The sequence below is a fragment of the Eucalyptus grandis genome, chromosome 8, assembly GCF_016545825.1.
Source record: "Eucalyptus grandis isolate ANBG69807.140 chromosome 8, ASM1654582v1, whole genome shotgun sequence".
NCBI classification, from domain to species: Eukaryota; Viridiplantae; Streptophyta; class Magnoliopsida; order Myrtales; family Myrtaceae; genus Eucalyptus; species Eucalyptus grandis.
This window is the reverse complement of record NC_052619.1, coordinates 22,591,869-22,607,430: the sequence shown is the minus strand read 5'-3', so window position 1 is coordinate 22,607,430 and position 15,562 is coordinate 22,591,869. Positions and strand designations below refer to the sequence as shown.

Sequence of the window (15,562 nt, the reverse complement as noted above, 5' to 3'; positions counted from 1 at the left end):
ATTGAGATATGCTGCATTTTAATTTAACGGTGAAAGATTACAAGAGCACAATGCTTCCTTAGGATCATAGAATCGCCCCCTTACACTTCGAGTGAGATATGGTCCCTAAGAGATACCATGTCTCTTGAGCTTTTCACCGTTGCATCGAAAAAGAAAATACCACCACCGTTTAGAGTGAGATATGTTGAATGACTAAGATTTATTACATTTCATTCTTAATTTGAAAAAATTATACGGGAAGATGTCTCTTGAAGACTATAGAATCGCCTTTTGCTCTTTAGGCAAGTCTATAGTCCTGTGAGACAGGTGCTTCTTAAACTTTCTACCATTGGACCTTGAACCAAAAAAAAAAAAAAATACACTATTTTAGGCTAAGATCTGTTGCATCTCAATCCAATAGCGAAAGATTATAGAGGCATGATATTTCTGGGGACTATAGAATCACGCATTTAACTTTTTCACATATTATGAGCAGATTGCACAGAAGTAGTCCCATCATAAGTTGACATTCTTCACATTTCACTGATTAAGAATCTTTTATCTTAAAAAGGGACAGACATCTTGATAAGTTTAAACAAAAAACACATTGTCATAAATAGTTCCGTGGGAGTGATGTTTAACTTTAATATATCGACCCTGAAAAGTGCCTGGGGATTAAGGGCGCCACCAAAAGGAGCAAAACATGATTAGGCGCGATGTCATGGAATCGACCAAGCCTTTCCACATCTAATGCTTGTTTTATTCCCTCGTCTGTAATTTCTCTTGCCGAAGTTTTTGTCAGTGTTAGGTGCGCAAATACGACGAAATAGAGAGTAAGGTGAGAAAAAAAAATTGACACACAAGATTGATCTCGATTCACCTTTAAACTAAAGCTCCATCCAGTAGGGGATTTAACTATAATTAGCACCCCATCCTCGTGTTACAACTCTCAATTATAAAAGAAAGGGATTATATATAGGCGGCACAAGTCAGCAACTATTCATAGACCCAAATCCAAATTATTAACAAAATATAGGCTCAAACTATAAAAGCCATCCGGTGGTCCGAAGGTGTGACTTCTTATGGCTCCCATGCCTTCTCGTCGATAAGGAGTATGAATCACACTTCAACATATTTTAAGGTTTACAAACAAATGACATGGGAAGTGAAATCTACTAAGAGCGAGTGTCCATGCATTGGTCTGGCAAACATTCATCTACCATCGGGAGTGCATCGAGTGTGTTCCAACGAGCAATCCTCTCGATGTATGATGAACGATTCCTCTTCCAAAGCAAAGAACACAGCGACATACGCGGCGTTTGTGCACCATCTTTTTAAGGTAATAAAAGTTGAACTTCTTTGCTGAAATGCCCCTTTTTACTAAGATATACACAGAAGAATTATTACCACATGCATCTAGGACAATCCTTTCGGACCCGCTATACATGTGACGAAGGCGCTATATCCATAGAGGACCACAGACTCGTACCAAGTCTCTTATTAGGGGATATTGTTGAGTTGATTTCATACATACGCTGTCAAGTTTGAGCTTGACTTGACTCATGTTTCAGGAGCTTCGAAACTCAACTCATCCCGAGCTCAACCGAGTATTGAGTTTCTTGCTTAATCTCGGCGCAAATGAGAAGTTCAGACACACGACCTTGATTCACTCAACTCAATTATAATTATTAAAATATTTAAATCTTAATCTAACAACTTAAACTTTTGAAACGGTTGGAAGTTGTCTTACAGATTTTCATCTAAAAAGGTTGTGAGTTGAAATCTTTGCCCACCCATTATTTGCCTCTCTTATGACATATTTTCTTGCTTAGTTGTAGGTTAAAATATTTAGACATTAAATTATTTATTCATCCAAAAACTTAAAATTTAGAACAATTGATGGTTGTGCCTCAAATTTTCACAACTTATAAATGAATATCGAATTCAAGCTAGAGCTTGAGTTTGATAAGCTTGAATTTTTTTCCCTACACTTACATGTTTGTCGGTATACCGTGTAAATTTAAGAATTCTTTATTTACTCATATAAAATCATATGCTTTTGAAAAAAAATCCTCAAAGTTTGATTAGGCTCACGAGCCTGTCAAGTTTGATTCTCAACTACTTAAAGACCCCCTCCCCCTGCGTTATAGTTGAGATATCTTCTTCTCACTCTCTCTCAGCTTCACTTCATTCCATAGATTTCGACCTCTTCTCAGCTCATCGACGGAGAAGCCGAAAAAGCTCCATGCGGCGCTCCTCTCGAGCCCAGACATGAGCCACGTCATCCCTGTCATCGAGCTCGGCAAATCGTCAACCATGGCTTCAAGGTGACCGTCTTCATCCTCCCCATGTAGGCCTCCTGCGCCGAGGCCAAGATCGAGTCTACCATGACCCCCAAGCTCCTCGACGTTGTGGATCTCCCTGCCCCCTGGCCTCTCAGCTGTGTGCCTCCGCTAGGATGCTGGCATGGTCATGAGGCCAGCGGTCATGATGCGCGAGGCCTAGCCATCATACAGGTCCACGCTAGCGGCAATGGAGGCCTGGGCTAATGTCCTCATCGTGGACTTGTACACGACGGCGCATCCGTGCATTGGCGATGAGTTGGGGATCCCCAAGTATATCTACGTCCCTTCCAACGCATGGTTTCTTGCGTTGCTCCTACATTCGCTGACGCTGGACAGGGAAGTGAAGGGAGAGTACTTGGACTGGACCGAACCCCTCGAGATCTCAGGTTGGAAGCCAATCCAACCAGAGGACGTGGTGGACCCGACGCTCGATCTCAGCAATCTCAGGAAGAAAGAGAAAAAATATAAAAAAAGAAAAAGAAAGAAAAGACAAAGAAAATAAAAAATATATAAAAAAGATAATAAAACATTATCTATGTCGACGCTAGCTGTATCATAAAGGATGGCTAGTGTCCAATGAAATAATAATAATCTTGATGATTGTTGAAAGTCAAGCAATTAAAGGGATTTTCCATCATGGTTGTTAAGGTGCATGCTTGGACTTGTTAATGACAAGAAATTTCATGTGTTGGTCTATAATTTCTTGGCTTAAATTTGTAAGTGCACGCAAAATTCAACGGCCTCTCTCTTGGTAATCGTTTAGGTGTCAAATTTTGTTGTGTGCTTCCAAAATAAGTATATCAGATTCTTATCTCTAGAGCTTCTCTGTTTATCTCATGGGGGGAACGCCTAGGCAATCCGGTGTGGTTTCAATGAGCATTTTCCTTCGCTTGACAAGCATGATTGGCTGGGTGCAACTCATGGGGCAACACATCTTTAAGGATAAGAAAAAGAAGAGGCTGAACGTTCTTGATAGGGAAAAGACAAGAAAAGGAGCGTTTTCACAAAATGAAAAAGAAAAGACTGAGAGAGGCAGCGGCCCAGAGGAAAAGAAACACTTTAGATTTGATGGTGATATCTTGTCCGAATCTATTAAAATTTCAGCATGTGATTCATGAGATTAAGATCTATGAGTTAATTGATCTTGTTTGTTGAAATCTTATTTTGAATTGTCTCTCAACTTCTAGAGTTCTCTTGCTCATTCGTTTATTCACCTTTATGATGATAATATATTATTGTATCGTCGATGTGTTGAGCCTTAATAGTGTGATTATAGATGAATTATTGTATATCTTATTATACCTGATGATTAGTGAAAGTTTTGAATAATCTTGTGATTTTTATCGTATTGAATTTTTCACTTAAAAATTATTAATGTTGTTTTTTTGCTTCATCTTTAATTATGGATTTTTCATGTAAAAATTACACGTCGATCGCATCTTCCCTCTCTCATAACCAAAAGTCTACAGATGCAGCCCAACCATCAGTCTTCCACATTTCAATGATTGAGAATCTTAGATCTTAAAAACCAACAGGATATGGTGACAAGTTGCAGAAAAAAAGTTAATTAAAACATCAGTTTTGTTAGTTGCGTAAGCGAAATATCTATAAATACTGAAGCATGGGTGCGTGGTGACTAAGGACGCTATCAGATCGCCTGTCTGCCTTTTCTCCCTATATTATATGTTAAATCTTATGAATGCTTCGCCTACTCCGGTCATATTATATGCTTTAAAAAAGATATCTTACAAGCTTAATTAAGCTCGCGACCATATCAAGTTGACTAAGACATATCAGAGCTTATCTGTAAATTTTGCACGTCGAGTCTCAAATAATTGTCGAGCGGACCCCGGCTTACTGACGTTCCCGATCGGAAGGCTTGATTACAATCACACGAAGTTGGGTGGTTGTAACTATTTAATACCCCTTCCGCCAAACCTGTGTCGTCGGCAAAACACCCTCTTCGTACAACACTCTCGGCCTCGCTTCTTCACATAGATGTCGATCTCTTTTTCCTCCAACTCGTCCATGGAGACGCCGAAAAGGCTCCATGCGGCGCTCCTCTCGAGCCTCGGCATGGGCCACCTCGTCCCCATCATTGAGCTTGGCAAGCGCCTTGTCGCCGACCACGGCTTTGAGGTGACCGTCTTTGTCCTCCGCTCGCAGACCTCCCGCGCTGAGGCCGAGATCATTGAGTCCGCCATGACCCCCAAGCTTCTCGACATTGTGGAGCTCCCGCCCCCTGACCTCGCGGCCACGGGCCTCAGCCCCGACGAATCCGTGTTTGCGCGGCTCGCGGCCATGATGCGCGAGGCGCGGCACGTGTTCAGGTCTGCACTCCTGGCAATGGAGGCGCGGCCTGATGTCCTTATTGTGGACTTGTTCGGGACGGAGCATCTGTGCATTGGCGACGAGCTGGGAATCCCCAAGTACGTCTACGTCGCTACCAGTGCATGGTTTCTTGCGTTGCTCCTACACTCGCCAACGCTGGACAAGGAAGTCAAGGGAGAGTACGCGGACCGGACCGAACCGCTCGAGATCCCGGGTTGCAAGCCGGTCCGACCAGAGGACGTGTCGGACCCGATGCTGGACCGGTCCCAACTGCAGTACCGCGACTTCGTGCGGATTGCTGAAGAGATCCCGATGGGAGATGGAATCCTGTTGAATGTGTGGGAGGATTTGCAGGCCGGGACGCTCGCCGCACTGAGGAATGAGGAGTTCTTGGGCCGGGTCGTGAACAGTCCGGTCTATACCGTTGGGCCGCTCATTAGACCGGTCAGAACGGCCGGTTTGGAGAAGGAGCTGCAGGAATGGCTGGATAAGCAGCCGCGCGAGTCGGTGTTGTTCGTCTCGTTTGGGAGTGGAGGAACTTTGTCGGCTGAGCAGCTGGTCGAGCTGGCTTGGGGATTAGAGCTGAGCCGACAAAGGTACGGTCAGAAATTTTTCATGCAAAACGCGCTCCACGGGCATTAGGTGGAGTGGAGCACGTTGCACGCTTTAAGAAAAAGAAAAACATATTTTGTTTGTTTTATGTTTTTTCTTTTCTTAATCAAATGCAGTGCCCGTTCTTTATTAGCATTTGATACGTGAAAGAAACCGTTATACAGCACTAACTCGGGTTAGATATATAATTCAACGACGAATGTGTAATTTTTTTTCACACTTGCGGAAAACCTAATAATAATCCAAAAAAATTATTAAAAAAAGTGTGGCGTGTATAAATTAAGCTTCGTTTTAGTGTTCTTTGGCTCTATATTTTATAAATTTCTTTCATCTTACAAATGTATAATTTTGTAGATTTATATGGATACTCCGGAAACCAATAGCCAAATCTCTTGATGGATCGTTCTTTGATGTGGGAAAGGGAGGTAGTGATGATGAGCTTTTGAGCTTTCTGCCGGATGGATTCGTGGCACGTACTCGGGAAGTGGGATTAATACTCCCATTGTGGGGCCCACAAGTGGACATCCTGAGCCATCCATCTGTAGGCGGGTTCCTGTCTCATTGCGGATGGAACTCGACCCTAGAGAGCATACTAAATGGAGTGCCCATGATTGCCTGGCCATTGTATGCTGAGCAAAGACAAAATGCAACACTCCTCGCGGAGGAGATTGGGGTGGCGATCAGGCCAAAGGAGCTGCCCTCGAAGAAGATTGTGGGGAGGGAGGAGATAGAGAAGTTGGTGAGGATGATATTGGTAGAGAAAGAAGGGTACAAGATGAGAGCTAGAGTCAAAGAGCTCAAGAGCACGGCCGAAAAGGCTGTGACCAAAGGAGGTACTTCCTATGAGTCCCTACGTAGAATGAAGGAAGATTGCAAAATAAGGATTCATCAGATTAATAAAGCTCATTAAGTCATTGCACATGTGTGTAACATCGGATGTAATAATAATGTAGATTGACAGGAGTCAGGACAATACTTGAACTAGCAACGATTTGCTTGAAGTGTATTGATGATGCAGAACTCCTATGTGTTCATGTATTCAATATTGAGGAGAAATTACATTCATTACTCTCCAAAAATAGTTGTCATATTGACAAGCAATTAAGTGTATTCACAGATATTCAACACAAAAGAACCCCACCTCGATCATGGACAAATTGCTCACATAGAGAGGGGCATCGTCAGAAAAGATGGTGATCGAAGGAGGTATTAGGCTAGGTTGACTCCTATGTGGAGGAAACCCAATAAATTATAAGTTCAAAGGTTTAAGCCCATATGATAGCCTATATGGAGAAATATGATTTCTCACTATCTTTATGTAGTAAAAAAAATGTTTGTTGAGACATAGTAGTAAAAGAGAAAAAAAAATCCAAAATTCTAGGAAAGGGGTAGTATCTAAGTATCAACAAGCTAATGTTGGATGTCAATTTGTGGTTTGAATAAGCTAAAATTTTCTCAGCATGCTCATGACATATTCTTCTTGAATTTGATCGATTTGATTTTCACTTGAAGCCCCCTACATTAGATTTTTTGTGGGATGAACCAAACTTGTGTTTTAGGTTAGATTTAACCTTAATCTCTTGTGAAATTCATGTATATGGCCAAAAATAGTGGCCTTGATGTTATTGCTGCTATGTACCTCTAGTTTAACTAGAGAAGAATTTTGCTTACCCAATTTTGTTAAAAGTGAAGATTTTGGATGGACTTGGATCCCATGGTTTTTTATCCCTTACATCAAGGAGGTTTTCCATGTAAAAAACAATGGCCTTGTGTTTGTGGGTGTTTGATATCAATAATGCTCCATCTTATCACTTCATGGTAGATTTGCACAAGGCGAAAATTGTTTTGTTCTACTGCACTAATCTGTTATTGATCATTTGTCACTATTCTCCCAATGGGAGGAAGACAAGGGCTTAGAGCGATTGGCTAAACCTGATCCTATGTTGAGCAACCACGAGCACCTCTATTAATGGGTGAGCAAGGACTTGATGTTTGCAAAAAGGATCATTTTCTTAGGCCTGAACCCCAAGCCAAAACAGTTGCTCAAGTTTTCCAGCTATAATTATGATGAAAATAATTCTTCCTTTTGAAAATTAAATTCCTAACTCTATCCTTTATAATGTACAATCTTGTGATATGCCCATCTTATTTTTTTTTATTCCATTTCGTGTAAGATTATCTTTTTCTGTCCCCTTTTAAGAGATAATTTTGATTTATTTACCCATTTTATGTCTTTTCCTCTAAAAAACGTTAAGAAATATAAAAAGCCGATATTGCCTAAGCAATTGGACGAGCCTTGGCCATTTGACCTCTTCTGTAGATTTCAAGCCTCACCACGCTTGGTGGGTTAACGTATCTAATGAGCTTGGGGTGGTCAGGCCAACCTTGTTTGGGACGCGATGTCTATCGTCGTTTTAGTCGAGCAGAAGTTGATGTACCTTAGGGTAGTTCAGTCTTTTCAAACGAAGTTCCTTTTGATTCTTATCAAGGCTATGCCATATCAAGTTGCTCCACCGTTTTCTTGTGTTGAGAAAAAAAAATGTCCATAAGACTCACAATGATTTTTTGTGGCACAACCATCAAGTTCAAATCTTTTGAATGATTAAGATATGTTGCAATTCAATTGAACGTTGAAAGATTATAAGAGCACAATGCTTCCTTAGAATTATAGAATCGCCCGTATTCTTCGAGTGAGTTATGGTCCTTAAAATACACCGTGTCTCGTAAGCTTTTCGTCATTAGAATGAAAAAGAAAAATATCACAACCATTTGAATTGTGATCTATAAACAACCTAGATTTATTACGTTTCAATCCCATGGTGAAAATTATACAGAGAAGATGACTCTTAAAGGCTAAAGAGTTTCCTTTAACTCTTCAGGCAAGCCCATGGTCTTGGGAGAAACGTGCCTCTTAAACTTTTTATCGTTGGATTTGGAAGCAAAAAGAAATAACACTAGTTTAGGTTGAGATATGTCATATTTCAATCCAACAACAAAAAATTATGGAGACATGATATTTCCTGGAAACATAGAACCACGTGTTAATTTTTTTTATATATATTATGAGCAAATTACACAAAAGTAGTCCCATCATAAGTCTCGACATTGTTCACGTTTTATTGATGAAGATTCTTTATCTTAGAAAGGGACGTATATCTTGATAAGTTCAAAAAAAGAAAGAAAAAAGAACTGTCAAACATTTGTTTAGATAGTTCCGTGAGAGACATTTTACTTTAGTATGTTAATCATGAAAGGGGCCTGGCGAGCAAGGGTGCTATCAAATGGAGCAAAACATGATTATGACATCAGTGGTCCTCTCTTTTTCTTGAGCAATGTCATGGAATCGACCAAGCCTTTCCACATCTAATGCTTGTTTTGCAACTTTTCATGTTGAAGCTTTTGTCAAGATTAGATACACAAATACAATGAAATAGAGGATAATGTGAGAAAGAAAAGTTGAGACACAAGATTTACTTTGTTCACCTATAAATTAAGACTACATATACCAGATGATTTCACTATAATTAGCAACCCCCGCGTCTCTATTTGATTTCAATTATAAGAGAAAAAATATTATATATAAGTGGCACAATTCAATAGATATTCATAGGTCTAAACCTAAACTATCAATAAAGTATGAGTCTAAATAATAAAAGCCTTTTGGCGACTTGGAGATATTGCCTCTACGACCCTCATGCCTTCTTGTCAAAGAGGGAGGATGAATCGCACCCCCATAATTTTAAGAGTTCATGAACAAATGCCGTGGGAAGTGAAATTTACTAAGAGTGTCCGTTCCGTGCATCGGTTTGTCGGACATTCATTTATCGTCGGGAGTGCACGGAGTGCGTTCCAACGAGGAATCCACTCAATGATGAAGTAAGAGCGATTCCTCTTCGGAAGCAGAGAACCCGATGACACACATAGAGTTATGTGCATAACCTTTTGGTGGTAATAAAATTTGGAACCTCTTTGCTGAATAGTCCTCAGAAATGCCCCTTTCCACTCAGGTAGACACACCTAAATGAATTTTTTACACACTTGCGTCTAGTATAATCCATTCGGACCTATTATAGATGCAACGACGGCACTATATCCACAGAGGACCATAGACTTGCCCCGAGTCTCTCATTAAGGGATATTGTTGAGTAAAATTTACACATATAGTGTCAAATTTGAGAGGAAAATTATCCAAAATTTTTTCAATCTATTGCACTTTAACCATCTAAGTAATAAATCGTTTGCTAATTGAATCCTAAATCATTTCATATTTTACCAATTGAGTATATTCGGCCAATTTTGGTCCAAAATTGATGATATAGTCGCTGATCTATGTAGCACGGTCATCAACTATATGTGCTAATATGGAAATTTTTTCATATATTTTTTGGAAATTTTAATAATATTTTTGGTGTTTTATTTTACTTTTTATTTTTCTTATTTGGCCTAAGCATCAACAAGGGTCGAATGCCTCACCGGCATTGGGGGAAGGCGTTGTAACCCTTGCCCAAGCCAGAGCAAAGGCGTACGGTCTCGCCTAGATTCGGTGAGAGCCGTGACACCCTCACCAAATCTTGGCCAAACAAGGTGTTGCAGTCCTTGTGGGGTCTGGGCGAGGGCTGTGACTCAAGGACTGCAACACTCTCACTTGATCTAGATTAGTTCACAATGCCTAAAGCCTGCAATACCCGCAAAACCCTCGACTAGTGATGGCTAGAACATCTTGGCCCCTTGCCTATGGCTATCAACTCGCACTAGCCCTCAAGCTAAAAAAAAAAAAAGGAAAAAAAGAAAAGAAAATAAAAAGAAAATATTAAAAAATATTAAAATCTCTACATCACTGTCGGTAGTGTCATGTAGGACTGTCAGTAACGACGGTGTCAATTTTTGACTAAGGTGAGTCTAGTGGACTCAATTAACAAAATGTGAAAAGATTTAGAATTTAATTGGTAAAACATGAAAATGTTTATGACTCAATTGAAAAGTTTAGGACTATATTGGCTAAAGTCCAATAAGTTTAGGACTTTCTAAAGAATTTTCCTCAAGTTTCAGCTTGACTTGACTCATGTTTTAGGGGTTTGAAACACAAGTCATCTCGAGCTCAATTGAGTATTGAATTTCTTGCTTAATCTTGGTGCAAATGAAAAGTTAAGATACACAACCTTGATTCAACTCAGCTCAACTATAATTGTCAAAATATTTAAATCTTGATTAAACAGTTTAAGGTTTTGAAATTATTAGGAGTAGTCTAACAAATTTTCATATAAGAAGGTCTCGAATTTAAATCTTTTCAGACCCCTTATCTACCTTCCTTAATATATATTTTCCTACTTAGTTTTAGGTTAAAGTCCAGCTTATGCCTTAGAGAAAGGGTCAAAATATTTAGAGAATAATTCACGCATTCATAAAAAGACTTAAACTTCAAAACATCTGATAAGGGCGCGTTTGATAACAATTCCGTTCCCACGAGTAGATTCTGATAAGAAATGATTTTTTTTATTCTGTTCCCGGAAACAAATTCTAAGCATTTTAAGCCGTTTGGTAATTATCCAAAATTTCTGATTCTAGAATAGAATTGTGTTTGGTACCATACTCATTAATTCTGTTTCAAATCAATTTCTTTTATTTTTTAAATAATTTTTATACTCTTTTCATTGTTTTCTTTTCTTTTTCCTTTTTCCTTTTTTTTTTTCTCCTATTCTTCTTCTTTTTTTTTAGGTCGGTCGCCGAGGGTCAGCGATCTCACCGAAGGCGTCATTGGCACTCGGCGAGGCCGGCCCTCATCGACCGAGCCTCGCCAGCAGCTAGGCGAGGCTCGCCCAACCCTCACCCAACCCCACCAAGCCTCGGCAAAGCTGGGTGAGGCCTGCCTGGCCATCGGCGGGGCTATGTGAGCCTCGCTTAGCTCTGGCGAGGCCCACTTGGGCACTAGCAAGGCTCACCAATGGCTGGGCTTGCCTTCGGCAAGCTCGCCGGACCTCGCCCTGGCTTGGCGAGCCTCCAGCGAGCTCGCTTAACTGGTTACCGACGAGCGGCAGATGGTGGTGGTGGACAGCAGCAGATGGCGACGGACGGAGGCGGATGACGGCGACAGGTAGTGGCGGACAGTGGCGAATGGCAACAACGGAGGGGAGAGAAGAGTTCCACTTTTTTTATTCTTTTTTTTTTTGTTCTCAGAACAATAATCAATTTTTTTTATTCTACTCCAAATTTGTTTTCGGGAACAAATTTGTTCCTAAGAACAAAAATTTTAATCTCGGGAACAAAAAATCAGAATTGTTTGACTAGGCTCATGAGCTTGTCAAGTTTGACTCTCAGCTTCTTTAGGACCCCCTCCCCGGTCCCCCTGTGTTATAGCTGAGATATCTTCTCCATGCACACTCTTAGCTTCATTTCATTCCATAGATTTCGACCTCTTTTCCTCCAACTCATCGATGGAGAAGCCAATAAAGCTCCATGCGGCACTCCTCTCGACCCCTGGCGTGGGCCACCTCATCCATATCATTGAGCTCGGCAAGCGCCTCATCGCCGACTATGGCTTCATCCTCCCCATGCAGTCCTCTTGTGCCGAGGCTGAGATCATCGAGTCCGTCATGACCCCCAAGCTCCTCGACGTCATGGAGCTCCTCCCCCCTTACCTCTTGGTCTTGTGCCTCACCCAGGATGTTGCTTGAGGCCCGCAATCATCATGCACGAGGCCCAGCGGGCGTTCAAGTCTACACTAGCGGCGATGGAGGCCCGGCCTAATGTCCTCATCGCGGACTAGTTTGGGACTGAGCATTTGTGCATTGGCGACGAGTTGGGGATCTACAAGTAATAGGGATGTCAAAAAAACCCGACCCGACCCGAACACGAAACAAGTTGAGTGCGTGTTTCGAGTCTTAAAATTGTTCGGGTAACATATATGAAACAAGTAAAGAAATATGTTTCGGGTCGGGTCGGGATTGGAACATTGTTCGACCCGAAACACGAAACACGTTAATTCCAAATTCCAAACAAGTTAACTAACCCAAACACGTTCTGATCTTTACCCCCACACAAGTTCCATTTCTGAACGACGCGCCTCTGCCTCTCCCTCGCCGTCGCGGTCGCCACCCCTCGTCTCAACGCTGGAACCATAGCCGCCGCCGGATCAGTCCACCGTCGCCGAAAACCCCTCCCCTTCCCGTTCCCATGTTGAGGGTCGAGCTGAAATTTTGACGTTTAGGGTTCGAGTTGTGGGAGATTGGACAAGTGAGGCTGCTCGCGAAGGAGGATGACGCTCGCGATGCTCGGGGCCATCCCGCCGTTGGTGGGAATGCTCGATTCTTCGGATCTCGATTCGCAGATTGCTTCGCTCTACGCTCTGCTCAACCTCGGCATTGGCAATGACATGTGAGTTCTTGGGATTTTCGGAATGGGTTTGGATCGTTCTTCTCTGATTTCTGCATTTGATCGGTTTCGGCACCTTGTTCTGCCATTAACAGGGGAAAAAGAGAATGTCGTCTTTTTCGCCTCTTGCATGTGTCTTGTTGTGTCCATCTTGTTCCTTTCTTCTAAAAAATTTCTCTGCTTTATTTTTCGTGCTTCCAGTTCAGCCTCTGCTTTTTGGCAAAGTTCTCACCTTGACGATCTAGATGTGTTTTGGTTTCACATCTCAATCTTTCTTTGCGTCGCCATCGAATATTTCTTCTTACCTCGACTACCCATGATGTTGTCTGTCATGTGCTTTTGAATTTGATCTATTTCGGTATGCAGGTTCTGGCTCTCTGTTTAGTTTCTGTCTTCTATGGTGTCATCAGTTATTCATCTGCACGCGCTGGGTTCCCCTCTCGTTCCGTCCTCGGTTCGGGTTCCTTGGGTGCGTCGTAGATCGGTTCAGCAACATTTACTGACTTTGATCTTGCTGATAATAGGACAGGCAAGCTAATTGAAACATCCTGCTAGATCATGCATCAAAATAGCACAGAAATCCACAGAAGAGAGCCGCCTATAGGAAATAATGGAAGTTTATGAATATCGCCACGCACGCTAGTCAAGAATACCACTTCCCCTCTGCTTAATGTACAATTAATGTGCTTCCACAATGAAAGAAACAGATAAAAGACATTCTACATACACAGTAGCAGTAGTAGAATGTAATGGGAAATCCAGAAAAAAAAAAGAAAAAAAAAAGAGGAAACCCAGCAACCTGACCTGACCCGACCCGAAACACATTAGATGGTTTCGGGTTGGTTTGGGTCGGGTCATAGTGTGTGACTCTTGTGTTTTGGGTCGGGTCGGGTAACAACAAAACCCGACCCAACCCATTGACACCCCTAACAAGTACCTCTACGTCCCTTCCAAGTTCTAACGCATGGTTTCTTGCGTTGCTCCTACCCTCGCTAACGCTAGACAAGGAAGTGAAGAAGGGAAAGAAAGAAAGAAAGAAAGAAAAGATTATAACAATGTTACATAAAAATTGCCCACATCAGCGTTAACATGTCACAAAGGATGACCGGTATCCATGTCAAAAATATTCTATCAAAATTGGCTAGAAGGACTATATTGGCAAATCATTAAAAGATTTAAGATTTAAGATTCAAATTAAAAGGTTTATAATTAAATTGGCATACATATAATAGGTTTAAGACCTTTTTGGTAATCCTTCCCCTCTTTCGCCAATTCATCCTTGATAACAACAATCTTCCTAAAGCAAATTCCTTCAAAACAATCACTTGAATCTTTGATGTCCCCAACAATTGGTTCAATGTACCGATCGAGCTAGCAAATCGGTTGGTAAAAAAAAAATAGTTCTCCATTTTTTCTGTTTTATCAATGTAAGTCTCAATTGAACAGTCGAGGCCTCTAAGAAACTTTGAGAAAACCCCAGTATTCGATTATGCGGTATATCATGTAGACCGTCACAAAGAACATGGAAGTAATAGATTGGAGACAAATGCCATGAAAATAAATATCCATGACTATGTGTTGGTTAGGATACACAGTTTTAAAAAGCATGAGATCCCTAGCTATATCTATGCAATGAACTAGATTAGCTCTTCATTTTTTCAGGATGGTTAACCAATGACTTTCTATGAAAACAACATACTTCTCTTTTGAGCAGTGAAATAATAATAATCTTGATGATCGCTAAAAGTCAAGCAATTAAGAGGATTTCCCTTCATGGATGTTAAAGTGCATGTTAGAGTTTGTTAATGACAAGAAATTTTATGTATTGATCTATAACTTTTTGATTTAAACTTTTAAGTGAACATAAAATTCAACGACCTCTCTCTTGGTAATCATTGAGGTGTCAAATTTTCCTATGTGCTCCTAAGAGGTATGCCAAATCGTGACCTCTAGAACTTCTATGTTTGTCTCATTGGGAGAAGACTTACAAAATCTGGTTTGGTTTCAATGAGCATTTTCCTTCTTTCAACAAGCATGATCGGCTGGGTCCACCTCACGGGGCCAACATATCTTATTATAATAATAATAAAAAGAAAAAAGAAAAAAGGAAGAGGCTGAAAGTTCTTGACGGTGAAGAGATGAAAAAAAAGGAGCGTTTGCACAAAGAGAAAAAGAAAAGAAAGAGATAGCGGCTCAGAGGAAGCGACACTTTAGAGTTGATGGTGAAATCTTGTCAGAATCTATTGAAATTTTATTACGTTGTTCATAAGATCTGGACCTAGATGTTGGTTGGTCTTCTTTGTTGAAATCCTTCTTCAAATTTCCTCTCAACTTCTTCAACTGTGGTTAGAGTCTTCTTACTCTTTTGTTTATTCGCCTTCGTGATGATGATGTATTATTATATTGTCGATGTGTTGAGCCTCTAGCAGTGTGACTAGAGATGAACTAATGTGTATTTTACCTTACCCAAAAAAAAAAAAAAAACTAATGTGTATTTTACTATTCTTAAGTGATTAGTGGAAATTTTGAATGGCCTTGTCGTTTTAATTGTATTAGGTTTTCTGCGTAAAAATTATGAACGTTGTTTTTCTGCTTGGTCTTTAATTATGGGTGTCCTTACAATATATGCATGATTCCAGCAATATCAACACCAAACTAGTTTTTTAACCAAAGTATATAAAAACAACCCAATCACATGTAGAAATGATGCGTGTCGTTTTTCTGTTTCGTCTTTAATAGGTTTTGTCACAACCTTCCCAGAGGTGGATCGCCAGGAGGAAAGCTAGTGGATTACTAAACAAGAACGAAGATTCTTCTTACGAGGCCATCATTTGCATTTAGCATAGACTCTCCCAAGTCCTACCAATCGCAATTTGGTAACCAATTTGACATGTGTTTAAACTTACCTATAGAGCCACCACTAATTA

At 40.7% G+C, this 15,562-nt stretch overlaps 1 protein-coding gene across 1 annotated transcript; it reads left to right on the top strand.

Moving 5' to 3' along the window:
* The first annotated feature begins 4,254 nt into the window (after positions 1–4,254).
* Positions 4,255–6,352, top strand: LOC104456854 (anthocyanidin 3-O-glucosyltransferase 5-like). Its single transcript, XM_010071729.3, has 2 exons — positions 4,255–5,251; positions 5,622–6,352. The coding sequence occupies exons 1-2, from the start codon at positions 4,323–4,325 to the stop codon at positions 6,175–6,177; spliced, it is 1,485 nt and encodes a 494-aa protein (XP_010070031.1). The 5' UTR covers positions 4,255–4,322; the 3' UTR covers positions 6,178–6,352.
* Positions 6,353–15,562: the final 9,210 nt, after the last annotated feature.